This window comes from Melozone crissalis, unplaced genomic scaffold (genome assembly GCF_028551555.1).
Source record: "Melozone crissalis strain CALT ecotype California unplaced genomic scaffold, PUWL_Pcris_2 ptg000033l_1, whole genome shotgun sequence".
In the NCBI taxonomy this organism is placed as follows: domain Eukaryota; kingdom Metazoa; phylum Chordata; class Aves; order Passeriformes; family Passerellidae; genus Melozone; species Melozone crissalis.
In genome coordinates this window covers 9,434,420-9,447,517 of record NW_026535811.1, presented here as the reverse complement: position 1 = coordinate 9,447,517, position 13,098 = coordinate 9,434,420, and the positions used below count along the sequence as shown (strand labels likewise).

General features: G+C 43.3%; 1 protein-coding gene across 1 annotated transcript; it reads right to left on the bottom strand.

Moving 5' to 3' along the window:
- Nucleotides 1–673: 673 nt before the first annotated feature.
- Nucleotides 674–12,778, bottom strand: KLHL42 (kelch like family member 42). Its single transcript, XM_054282011.1, has 3 exons — nt 11,880–12,778; nt 4,361–4,554; nt 674–1,519 (listed from the first exon to the last, which is right to left on the bottom strand). The coding sequence occupies exons 1-3, from the start codon at nt 12,776–12,778 to the stop codon at nt 1,068–1,070; spliced, it is 1,545 nt and encodes a 514-aa protein (XP_054137986.1). The 3' UTR covers nt 674–1,067.
- Between the last annotated feature and the right edge of the window lie 320 nt (nt 12,779–13,098).

Below are 13,098 nucleotides of genomic sequence, written 5' to 3'. Positions count from 1 at the left end.
AGAGGAGAGGTCACAGTGATCCCCTTATAGTGCCCTGTACACAAGTACAGCATTGGGTGGCAAACCTGAGGGAACCTTCCCTGGTGACACAAGAATGAGCCAACACTCAATGTCCCCGCTCTGGGGGACGTGTTCAGGGGGTAATTTATGAGAGCCAAGCCTTCCATGCATGTCCCACAGGAGTGTTACCAACCAGGATGTGCCTGGAGCAGGATCACCCCTGCTCAGGGACATCTTCCCAACACACAGCTTGCTGCCAGCTGCAATTTGATCTTTAAAACCCAGTTTTAAGTACCACAGAACACAACAAGGTAACTAAGACTCAAACTTTTATGACAATTAGGAAACTCCACCCTTAGGATAAAAAGCGTTTTTACTTCTATCTTAACAGTAGCAAGAAATGCTGCCAATTTCCATTAAAGGAGCATCTACTTTCCAATCAGCAACTGCAGCATCTAGGTAATTCCTACCAGTCCCTGGCAAAGCATTGCACTACAAGTAATTCAGAGAAAGTTCTTGATGGGACCCCAATTGCTGGCACCTTTGAGAATCTCACTTGCTGCCATGGAAGAGACAAAAATGGGATAGTATAAAGAGTCTGAAACAGTGTGCACTTGACAGAACATTGCTTGAGTAAAAACTGTACTTTGAAAGAAATAAATCCTATTGTGATTTTGATTATACTAATTATTTACTTTATTGAATTGTTTCCACTTTTAAAATGTATATGTTTTGTTCTACACTGTCTGCTAAGACAAAGAATAAAACCAGACTGATCAGTTTTGCTTTGGAACTCCTGTATCAGTTGCCAACACAATAATTTTGAAATTACAAACAATACCTGGTGAAATTTTAATCCAAACTAGTAAAATTTTCAAATCCACATCTTCAAACTGTTTCTGGAAGCATTTCTCTTCATACTGAATTCTGAAACCTTTTTAGAGAACAGAATCAGTATTTTATGCCTGCATTAAGCAACCAGATGACATTCTGAAAATGGAATTATTCAAAGGGAGCAATATTTTATCAAAAAAACATAATGAACTGAAAAGAAAACCCTTGTGCTGCTACACTTTTCGCCCATCAGGCAAATACATAGAACAGATCAGAATGTTCTGTCCAAAGGCTGGGAAGCGCCCCAGGGTCTCCCAAGTGTCCGTGAAGATGTTGTACTTCAGGAAGAGACGCTGCTCCAAGCTGGAAGACAGAGTAATATTCCTACTCAAGATATAGACTCCATCGTTGTGGAGCGTGCAAGTCAAGTTAAGGCCGGATTTGGAAGAGTTCTCGTTGAGGTAGAGCCACTCTTTGGTGGCGATGTTGTAGGACTGCACGGTCAGCACGTCCTCGCTGGGGCTGGATCTGTGGCCGGGCCCTGGCTCCAGGATGCAGCCCCCCACCAGGTAGATGGTCTCCTCCACAGACAGCATCTGCTGCTTGCGCACGTGCACGTCGCACAGCTCCAAGTTGGTCCAGGAATCGGAAGTGGGGCAGTACTGCAGGATGCTCATGTTCCTGCCTGAAACAGAGACATTCACAAGTCAATAATTCTGTCACAAGGCACTCGTGGGGGAGCTTTGACCATGCTCAAAGCCCCCACGTGCAGAAGCTTTTTCTTTCCTACAAAGCGTCCCAGCCTTTCCTGCAGATTGCTCACACACTTGCAGGGCAAGCCAGGGGAGAAATGGTGATCACTGACAACTGCAGCTCTTTGCCCTTGACAAGAAACTTTGAACGTTCTGTTCCTTGGCACAAAGGAAAAAAATGATGCTACTTCTGGCACAGTACATGATGTAAATTGTCTGGGCCCGCAGATTTAAGCAGAATCTAATCCCTACCTTTCAGCTTATGCTTTTAATTTTGTCTCTGATTGATATATAAGTATTTTTTTACAAAGAGGGAAATGGAGCAATATTCTCATCTCCAGAAGTGGTCACAGATGAATCAAACTATCATGAAGAAGAGTACACTTCATTAATGGCTGCCAAGTGATGATTTATCATCCAAGCTTAACTCTGATACATCATATTTCAGTCCATGTTTCAGTTACATTTTCATGTTTCATTACTTTTAACATTTCATCACTTCGCATTTCAGTTCCAAAGTTTTATGGAATAAAGTTTTTAAAGCTGGTTAAAATTCAGCAAGTGGTCTGGATGACCTAAGGGCACTTTATAAAGAGAGAAACGAATTGTCAAAATCATCTAAGAACCAGGAAATCATCTCCATAATTCACAACTCAGTGTGTGCATGTGTTTGCAATAGTGCTATTCCACAAAACTGTTACAATGCCACCCTGATTTACGGTGCAGTGAAGACCCTGGCTGTGCCCAAGGCTTCACTAAATTATCACAGAATGCACACGACTCAATAAATTCAGTCTCTCTCCAGTCTCTGGAGACCTGAGCTCAAATCCAAGCTCAAGTGACAAGCAGGAACAGGTTTGCAGACTCTAGACAGGGCTTTAATTAAATCCCCTCCATGGTACCAGTCTGCCCTGCATGATGGCTTCCAGATGAGCTCCCAGGGGGAAGAGCAGACAGGGACACGCTGACAGGTTCTGTGAGGGCACAGGTATAAATAGCCAGAAACATAACTGGACTGTCGTGAATGAAGTGCATCAGTGGCATGATCAGGGAGGTGCTGCTCCATCCAGCATTTGCACCCTGATTATTTTCATGGCAGTGCTCTGTGAAACTACAGCTCTACATATAGATGACCTTTGTCTACAAACAACCTATCATTCTCTGACTCATTAAGGGGAGGAGAAGTCCCAGTTAAGTTTCTATGACTATCTATAGCAGTAAACTTCCCCTGGAAAATGTGCTATTTCAGAGGAGGTGTATGAAATAGAAATCCATTGCAACACAGCCCTCACATGCTCAGTCCACAGCCTGGGTCTTTTATATTCACTGAAACAACAAGAAAACCCCAAAACAAAACCCACAATACAAACACTACAGTGCCTGACATGGAATTTATATTAGGATCTAGGTTCAGAAGTGAGAGCTGCAGACTCAAGAGAAGGACTTTATTCAAGCAGTGTCATTATAATTTACAGTGGGAAATTCCAGATCCTACCATCTTTTGGAAAGTGCAGTCCCAGGAGAATGCTCTACACAAATTTAAAAAACAGTCCACAAAATCTACCAAAACTGAAGTATATGCAGAAATACCAAAAATTACTAAAAATAACATAATAAAAAAACCCCATCAATTGCTGCATGCGTTTTATGTAGTAAAGGTAGCAAACCAGCATATAAACCTTAGTGTTTCTCATATCTTTAGGTCTTAATACTTTCTGACATTGGCATACTTCAGAAGGAAAATGACCAGTGTAACTGTGGCAATTCTGGCGTCTAAGTCTGCTACCAGTGTGTCTTTTATAAAATGATTCAGAGGCTCAAATCTGCTCAGAAGTTTGTTCTAACATCAGTTTAGTTTTGCTTGCAGTACTGTCTGTAAAAGCTGATCTGTCTTCTAATTTCCTTCTCTGCTTGGAAAGAAAGCCTTAAAACTGCTGTGGTCAACTGAAGTGGGCAAAGGCCAAATTCAAACTTACGAAATCCTGGTAAATACTGAACATTTGACATGTTTAAAAAATTGACTTCCAAAGCTCTGAGAAAATGTCTTCCTCCCAAAAAATGGCACTATGTACTTAAGGAATGAACAAATGGGAGCTTTTTTTTAACTGAACTTATTTCCCCACTAGATAAAAGTAATTGTCAGAAGAGAATGAAACTTTAAATCCTCCCCTCTGTATAGTGTCTGCAGAAAATTTGGTATAGAAATTAAATAAGCTGAAAGCGTTGGTTCTTGCTTCTGCTTTTGATTGTTCTATTCTGTTACTAAGGTACAACTTGAATTTGCCTGTGAAACACTGAAATACTGTAGTGAAAAGACCATGATATCTATTAATACATGAGAAATACTAAGGCAGGCAGATATTTTTTATGTATTATTCCTTCTGACAGTCTAAACCAGGTATTTAAAAAGGAAACAAAGTATGTCTGTTGAGACCTCTCTCTACTGTGTGATCAAAATCTAAGAAAAGGGGTAGTGGCTAAGCTGGGTGCTGAAGTACCCATCAGCTTGTTCTCTGCAAGCAACAGAGCCGCAGGTCCACAGAGGCTCTGAAAAAAAAAAAATAAAATACCTGATTCTTCTCTGATAGAGCTATTATTTTGGTTTGTTTATTTCATCAACAATTTTCTACCAGCAATTTATTTCTTTGTGTTTTAATCAGCATTATGCAGCCTTCTCCATGAGTTCAAAAGCTTTCGTGAAGAACAGCAGAAAATTATCTGGGCCTTGGAAACAACCAGTAAAAAGCAACAAGAACTAACAGCAAACTGGTTACCTCGTGCAGTATATCCTCCAATAACGTAGATCTTGCCCTTGCATTCACAAGCTGAGAATTCTGCAAGAGGGTTTGGCATGGACGCCACAAAATTCCACCAGTCGTTCTCCGGGTTGTAGCACTCCACGTTGGAAAGGGACTGGCCACCGATGGCATAGAGCTTCCCACTGACAGCCAGCAGCTTGAAGTTGGACCTGAAAGAACAGATTGCAGCACTGAAATGAGGTGCATCCATGGGCAGAAATACAGAGGGAAGTTCCTCCCACCCAGGCTCTGACAGACTCATCACCATTCACAGCTTGCACCATTGCCTGAGGGATCTGCAGCATCTGAACTCTTCTGTGCCAGCCCAAAATGCTGTAACTACACTGCAATTACTCAGGACAGTAACCAGTGACAGTTTGAATGGTATTGATGGTGCTGCTGAGACTGAGGAATATTTTATTTTGTATTTCAGTCTGTGCCAGTTCAGCTCTAGATATTCAGTTAACCAATGTGCTCAGCACACAGGTCATTTTTATCAGGCTTTTAACAATGTGCCATCGGTAGAGAAAAGTGCATTACATGGACACGCAGAGAAAGATGTAATTTCAGTTAAAATTGCAGAAATTTCAAACAAGGCTTGATGGATGCCTATGAAGGCACACTTATTTTGAATCCCTTTAATAACCCTAATAAAAAAGCAATGTAAAGTGGAACACACTGAATCCTGTTCAGCAAAAGAAAGAAGAGAGAATCCTCTGTAGCCTACTCAGCATTAAACTACTAAATACATCCTCTGAAGCAAGATCTATCTGCAAATTATGTTTTACCCATAGATAAACAAAAATAACATTGCACCCCATGAGCAATGCCCTCCAAATGGGTCATTTATTTCATAGTCTGTTCCACTATGCTCTCAAAATTCACACATGGCAAAGGACAACTTCCTGATTCTGAAGCACGAGAAGTCGCCTATTTCACACCCTGAAGGTAACACAGACAGAAACAAATGGTCCATGGGTGTTAGAGGTGCAGATCTGGAGGAAGAACCTGGAGGATGTGAAGGCAGAACTCTTGTATGCTGCTCCTCCTTCCAGCTAGGGAAGCTGGCCTAACAAAGGATGAGCTTTTCCTCTACCCAGGAACAGTCTCATTGCTTAGAAAAGTTGTTCCTTCTCTTCTGCTGAGCCAACTGAGATTTTACCATTGCTATCCCAATTAACTGGATGTGTGGCAGTCCCTGGAGGGCACCAGCTCAGCACAAAGCCAAACAGGGAACTGTGTTGTGTCTGTAAAACTGAAATGGTGTTTCAGACCTGCTGGGCAGCAAAAGGAGTACCACCCTGCAGGAATCCAACATTCAAAACTTACTGCTAAGTACTTTTGCAGGGTTTTGTCTGGATAAAATGAACCCTGCCTAGTTGCAGACTGTCCTGCAACTTTTTTTATTAAATCTATTTGGAAAAAGGATTTGTTTCCAGATGGAATTACTTTGTTCTTGTCAGCCTGATACAGCTTTGGAAACTAAAACGCTCCTTTGAAGGAATTAATTACTTTTTATTCTTATTTTTTCCCCTGACATCTACGATTAGGTCAGTCTGTTCATATTCCCTCAATAGCAATTATGCTTTCCATTTCAGAGAATCCAGAATAACATGGCAATCAAAAGCAGGTATGAAATGAGGGTAAGTATTTGCAAAACATTATGATTTGCAAAGCAATATACCTATTGCAAAAGTTAGGACAGAGAAAAAATTTCCACAAATTAACAAAGGGGCAAAACCACTGGGAAAGTTATCTATTGAAACACAAACAGGACAACTTTCAGCTTTAAACAATCTAAAAGGAAGTCACAAACCTTCGTGTCAGTTATTTAACCACTTGCAAACACTCATTAAAATGGATGACATTCAGTGGACGTATCTCAGGTTTATGGAATTCACTAACAATAAGGTTCATTTTACTCAAAAGTAGCTGCAAGTATCCATCAGTACACTTCATATGAAAGTTTGGACAATGGCTCAATATGTTAAGAAAAACTTCTGCCATTCACCTTTCCATGCCAGTAACAGCAGGTGTCTTTATGCACATTAGGAAATATTTAGTGTATTTTTAGTCTCTTTTCAAGTATGGCAGCAGCTGGAAACAAGGAAAGCAAACACTGTGCAGGCAGCCAGCTCTCCACAACCAACTGTTCCATGGACCACAGCCTGGAAACAGCAGGGCAGAATCAGACAGATTCCACCACGACAGAGCTCCACTCACACCTGTGACTTGTCTAAACCTGAGGGACCAAGATGTACTTCCCAAAAACCAGGCCCAGAGAGTCCCTTCTTGCTGGGACAAGCTGAGATATGAGCTGTCTTCTGCTGCCCCCACTGACTCTGAACAGGAGCCCAGGAACAGCAGTTCCACCATCGCTCAAAATTTGATCTTCACTCAACAAAATGCGAAGTGCTGGTGCACAAGGAAGGAAAATATAACAATGAATGCAAAGGAGCTGGAGCAGAGAGGCTTTCTGCATGCAAGAACATTCCACAGCTCCCCAAAACCCCCTGTGGCTCTGCACTGTGCTCAGTGTATCTGCAGGAGCCCGTGGGGCAGTGGCTATGAAGGACACACACAGTTTTTGTTCACTGACAATCTCAGTGTACAACAAAAGAGAGTTATCCCAGATACTGGGGAGGACTTTCTGATTAGAGGGGCGGCTAAACATGGGAACAAGAGGCCTGGGAAGAAGTTTGCAGCGTAGGTTGGAATCCACACTGCTGGAGGATTTCAAGAGCGAGTTAAATATGTATTTATTTGCAAGGTGGCCTAGGTCCTGCTGCAGAACACGAGCCTTGGAGTAACCAGCATTGTTTCTTCCTGCCAAATGATGAATTTAACCTTAAAATTTCTCAAAAATCAGATGACCTCTTTATTCTAGAGTTAAAGCACTTACAACATAGACAAGGAACTGTGAAAACACAGTTATGGAGCAATTCCAAAGCGTTTTACATATTTTCAATGACTTTACTTTCCTCCCTTTTTAATATTATGAGAATTTGCAGAGTACACTGCATTAAACATTTAGCTTTAGAAGTGTGTGATACATTTGGGTAAGTAAGGTATGGATGGTTTTAACTTAGACTAGACTACAAAAACTTTTAACTTTAATTAGACTACAAAAATTTTGAAGTCTATTTTCTTCCAGTACAGAAGAATTTTGAGTGAATAAAAAAAAAAAAAAACAAAAAAAACAGCAAAAATGAGAAAAGAGAAGGTCTCCTGAACAAGCAGCATTTCCCAGAAGCATCATCTCCCATATTTCTGTAAGAGTCCTGAGAGCAGCAGTGGTTCAGGTACAGATTGCTCACAAAAATCATCTTCCATGTGCATAATTCCAGCCTGGGCATAATTTCAGCCTGGGCTTACATGGGTCTTCCAGGCCTGGAAGATTTACCTGCCATGAGTGGGAAGGTTCTGAAGGAAAACAGAAGTGGAATATACAGCTATAACTGGCACATGCAGTAGAAATCTGATGAGTATGTTACTTTTACATAGTAAATTTCACCAGACAGTGTTCACTTAAAAAAAAAAGGAAATGTTTGGAAAGGTATTCAAGGACATTACTGAAACAATTCCAAATTCACTTGGTTACCTTCTTGACTCCAGAGACCACTCCAGAGATCCAGTGATCTTGGGCAACACTAACATGGAGCTGCTTCTATTAAAAAGTTCAGTCATTCTCTCTCTTGAGAATTCCAAGTACAGAAACATGTCTAGAATGAAAAGGTCTAGAAAACCTGATCTGCTGTGGACTATTTGTGATCAGCACTGGATTTAGCACTCAGACGATGAGAAATTCCATGCTCAGCCACAGGCTTCCTTGGGGAGCCTGAGCACGTTATTTTAGCTCCCTTGGGTATGCATAAATTGGGAATAACACTCTCTGAAGCTCCTGGGAGGCATTGCAAGAACATTAGACAGGACTTGCCTATTGTGAAAAAGTTTGAAAATTTTAGAGTAATAAGACCTGCACACCTAAAAAGAAAGCCAACAGTGAAGACCCAAACCAGAATGGTTGCTAAACATTCAGGTGACTTTCATCTTCTATTTAGAAGTAAGTTAGGAGTGTTTCTTCTAAGCATGAGGAGATTACAACAATGGAAATAATTCATGATAGAAACACCATAGAACTTGAAAGGTTTTTTAGTGCAGAAAGCTCTTACATGAAGAGTAGAGCAGCAAAATTATATCCATAACTCCTCCTTCATTTGGGGCCAACACATGGAGTCACTCATGCAGGTCAAATCCAGACCCTCTGCAGTCTGAAGTCAAACCAAATTCAATGGAAACTAGAGCCCTCCCTGAAGGTATGTCGAATTTCATCCATGGGATGTAATTGTATCAGCTGACATAAATTCATTTGCCAGGCAGTCACATGGCTGTAATTCCTAAGCAGAAGGCCGGGCAACCACCCTGCTTATTTTACTACAGCATAACAAAACTAAAAATACAATGCCACGAGAACTGCAGCTCTAATTGCAGCACAGATGTGTGGCAGACAGGCATCAGCACTGGACATGCAGCATGCAAACCCCTCTTGTTAAAAATGATGCTGCTCCTGGCTCCTAGGACACAGGCCACCTCTCCCTGCCACAAAGCACCCAGCAGGTCATCAGGGAGCTGACATGTTATGTCAGATGGAAAAAGTAATAATTAACTGCAGAGCTGAGATTCTGTGAAGCTGGTAAAATCAGAAATGTGTGTTGAGAAGGGGTCAGCTGAGTTTCCATTAAAAAAAGTTCCCTCAGTTACTCAGGGAACAACATCCTCACTGCTACTTTGCAGGTGTAATTCTGGGGACTTTTTGGCCTGCAATAACTACCATGGAATTTAGGAATAAAGATTATTCCAAAAATATCCATTTGCCTGCTGTCTTTCTGCAGTAAATGGCCAGTGTGAAATTCTAGTCTAAAGGTGTCACAGACATCTTTTATAAAAAATCTTTTTAAGATTTTTCCTCTTGAAAAGTTGAGAAGCTTCAAGAACAAAATGTAAACAATGGTTATCTACTACTGTAGAATGCAACAGGTGGATCTGTGATTGGTCTCATGTGGTTGTTTTTAATTAATGGTCAATCACAGTGAGCTAGCTCAGACTTTTTGTCCGAGCCACAAGCTTTTGTTATTATTTTTTCTTTTTTTATTCTTACCTTTTTTTTTGATGAATTTTTTTCTTCTATTCTTTTGGTATAGTTTTAATATAATATACATCATAAAATAATAAATCAAGCCTTCTGAAACATGGAGTCAGATCCTCATCTCTTCCCTCATCCTCAAACCCCTGTGAACACTGTCACATAAAGAACACCTTGCTGACAACTGTGATGGGTTTGAAGATTAAGTTGACGTGGCAATGCCATTGAAAACAGTAAGAGGATAAAATATCCATGTGTTTGTCTCAAGTATAATGATTATACATCCTAGCAAAAACAAAAAAAGGGAAAGTGTGGAGGAAAAAAGGCTGATCTAGAGTTTGAATACACAAACTGTAAGGTGCAACAAAGGCCTTGAAAAGTGATTTTTTAAAAACCTACATTGCAGAGTCAACATACATAGTAACAGCTCTCTTGCTATAGACATCACAGAAACAGAACCTTGTGATTCGATCAATGTGGCACTTCTGTGATCAGTTTCCATAGGAGAAACTGTGTGGGCTGATCCCACCCTGCTTTTCTAGCGAGGCCAAGTGCTCCCAACCCCGTCAAATGAAGCTAGCTAAAACATCTCTGTTCCCCAGGCGCGTGAGGGAACTCTGCTACAGGCTCAGCCTCTGAGAAAGGTCTGTAAGAAAAGGAGTTTGTAGTGCTTAAAAGCCAAACATTCACTTTACAGATGAAACTTTTCCCAGCGCCATTCCAAGCAGTCAGAAGCACTGAGAAAAATGGTTTCTCATCAGTTGTGATGACTGATGAGGGAGGTGATTATTTTAGTAAAATTCTCACAATACAAGAAGTGGAGGGGACAAAAAGGTGAAATTGGAAAGATTTAATTTTAGGTCTAATCCCTGTTTTGAGGGGGTTTAGGTGGCAAAAGCTAAATAGAGCCAGGAATAAAAATTGCAGTTTAACTACCCAGATACAAAGCATTTATGCCAACAGCTTGGGTCTCTGTGCATGCTCTTTCAATTCACTGGATAGAGAAGAGGATTTCCATTCTACAGTGAATTTTGGCCTCCTTACTTTTTCTTTTTCAGAGAGAAAAGATAAAATTTAAAATACTTTTACTAAAATGGAAACAAAGAGGAAGTTCATGTTGGAAACAAAGCCAGTTTGTTTCAGTGAAATGAAAGCTTTTGTTTTTATAACTCCAAAGTGTGGTTAAGGTAGAGGAGCCACAACCTTGGCCAGGGACAAGGCCTCTCTTTTTGCGCCCTCCTCAAGTCTAGGTCTCTATTGCTCTTTCAAATATAAATTATACAAGTGTTTCTGAATGCAAAGTAAAACATCAACGTGTAAAAACGGTTCAAAAGGATAAAAGGTAAAAAAGAAAAACTGTCAAAACAATGAAGGATTCCCAGATCCAAACGTTCCCATCAAGTGAGAAATTTCTCACCATCTTCCTGACGTTTTTCTGGTATTTCACTGAAGTGCAGGCCTACAAAACTTTCAGATTTTTATGAAATGGACAACTGCTGTAACTAAATGATTTTGGCCATCTCCAGGTCTGGTACAGCCTGTACAACCCTGCTAAGAGCAGGGAAACTTGTCATGCTCTTATCTGAAAAGTACATATTATATGGCTCTAGGCAGATATTTACCATATGTATTTTGACGTATTGATTAGTAGTGCTGTATTAATATTTTAATAATATGATAAATGTAGTCTTGTAATTAAAAGGTAACTTTTGTAGTTAAAATAAGAACTATGTTAGTGGGATCTTTTTTAAGAAAGGAAATGAGGCATTTGCACCAGATAGCAGCCACAGGACACCTAAATCAGAGAAAAAAATTTATTGCCCTCTTATCAGAAGAAACGAACTTCTTCCCGCCTCGAAGGCGCTGTCAGGATTCAGAGGAAGAAGTTGAGGATGACCAGATAGAATCCTGTATTTGAATGGAATTTATGCATCATGTATGAAGTGTATGAACATGCAACAGGCTGTTGTTTTTAAGGGTTAATCCCTTGTTTTAATGGGTGTCCTTTTTTGGGGTCATGCTGCCCAGAAAAAGGTACCCGGACGTCCGTAACTCTTTGTCTCGATTGTCTCATATTGTCCTAATTCAATCTGTCCAAATTATTATTACTCTAATTGTATGACTATTTTTATAACCATTTTATTACTATTAAACTTTTAAAATTTTAAAAACAAGCGATTGGTGTTTTTCACACTTATCTGGAGTTACAACCCACCAAAAAGAAAGCGGGAAAGGCGTTTTCTCATTGGGTTTGTTTGGTGGTTCAGAGCACAGAGAGGTTTGTTAGTCCCATGTGAGTGAACAGGATCTACCTCAACACCAGACAGGGACACACCAGGGAGCAGAGGTTACCTCTTCTGGTTCATCGAGGCCAGCTGGCTCCACTCGTTCAGGCACGGGTTGTAGCAGTGCGCGGCCGAGATCTCCTGGCTGGTGATGCGGTAGCCGCCGACGATGAACAGGTAATTGTCCAGCGTGGCCGAGCCGTAGCCGCGGACGCTCACCAGGTCTGCGGGCAGGTTGTTGGCCAGCGGCAGCCACCGCTGCGCCTCCTCGTCGTAGCGGAGCATGGCCCAGGGCGCGTCCCCCGCGGGGTGACAGCCGGCGGGCAGCCCCGGCGGGCCCATGAAGTCCCCGAGCAGCACCAGCGTGGCCGTGCCCCTCATGCGCCGCTCCCGCAGCTGCTGCTGCAGCGCCGGGGGCAGCAGGAGGTGCGGGCGGGCGTCGGGCCTGCGCAGCACCTGGTGGTAGTGGGCGGCCATGAAGTCCAGGCAGGCGTCGTGCAGGTCCTGCAGGCCGTACACCTGCGCCAGGCGGTGCAGCTCGAAGCAGTTGCCCAGGCGCACCTGCGACAGCAGCAGCCGCAGCAGGGGCGTGACCTGCAGGTAGGACGCGGCCTCCACCAGCTCCTCCAGCAGCGGCGGCTCCTCCTCGCCGCCCTCCTCCTGCTCCAGCCTGGCCAGGCAGGACGTGTTGATGAAGTCCAGCACCAGCTCCAGCCCCAGGGCGCTCAGCCCCCCGCGCAGCAGCTGCTCCTCCTGGCCCTGCCCTGCCTCCCGCATGCCCGAGCGGTAGAGCGCTCGGAAATAGTCGCTCTGCTCGATCAGCTTCCTCTTGCACACCGGGTAGCACTTGTCCCCCAGGCGGATCTGCACCACCTCCTCACCGGCACCGGCCCCATCCCCTGCTTCCCCTTCCCGCTCTTCTTCCTCCTCCTGCTGCCGCCGCCGCCGCCGCTCCGCCAGGGACATCGCTGACCGCGGGCCCGGCCGCGCCTCAGCCCGGCCGGAGCCGCCGCGCCGGCTCCTCCTCCGCGGCCGGGCCGGGCCGGGATGGGCGGAGCGGCCCCGGGATGCCGGGAGCGCTGCCGCCGCTCCGGCCCTGCAAGGAGCGACAAGGGGAAGCGAAAAAAAAAAAAAAAAAACCAACCTCAACCGCACACAACGCACACAGAGAGGAAAGAGAAAAAAAGCCCGAAAAAGGCAATGTTTGAGCGCTCCGGCGCTGCCCGCCGGGGGGGCCGTCAGGGCATCCCCCGGGCCCTGCCAGGGTGGGTGTCCGGGGCACGGTG

Coding starts and splice junctions, on each gene's coding strand:
- KLHL42 (XM_054282011.1), bottom strand. CDS start 12,778: ATGTCCCTGGCGGAGCGGCGGCGGCGGCGGCAGCAGGAGGAGGAAGAA. Junction 4,555..11,879: donor GCCTCGATGAACCAGAAGAG/GTAACCTCTGCT, acceptor CTGTTCTTTCAG/GTCCAACTTCAAGCTGCTGG. Junction 1,520..4,360: donor TGGAGGATATACTGCACGAG/GTAACCAGTTTG, acceptor TCTCTGTTTCAG/GCAGGAACATGAGCATCCTG.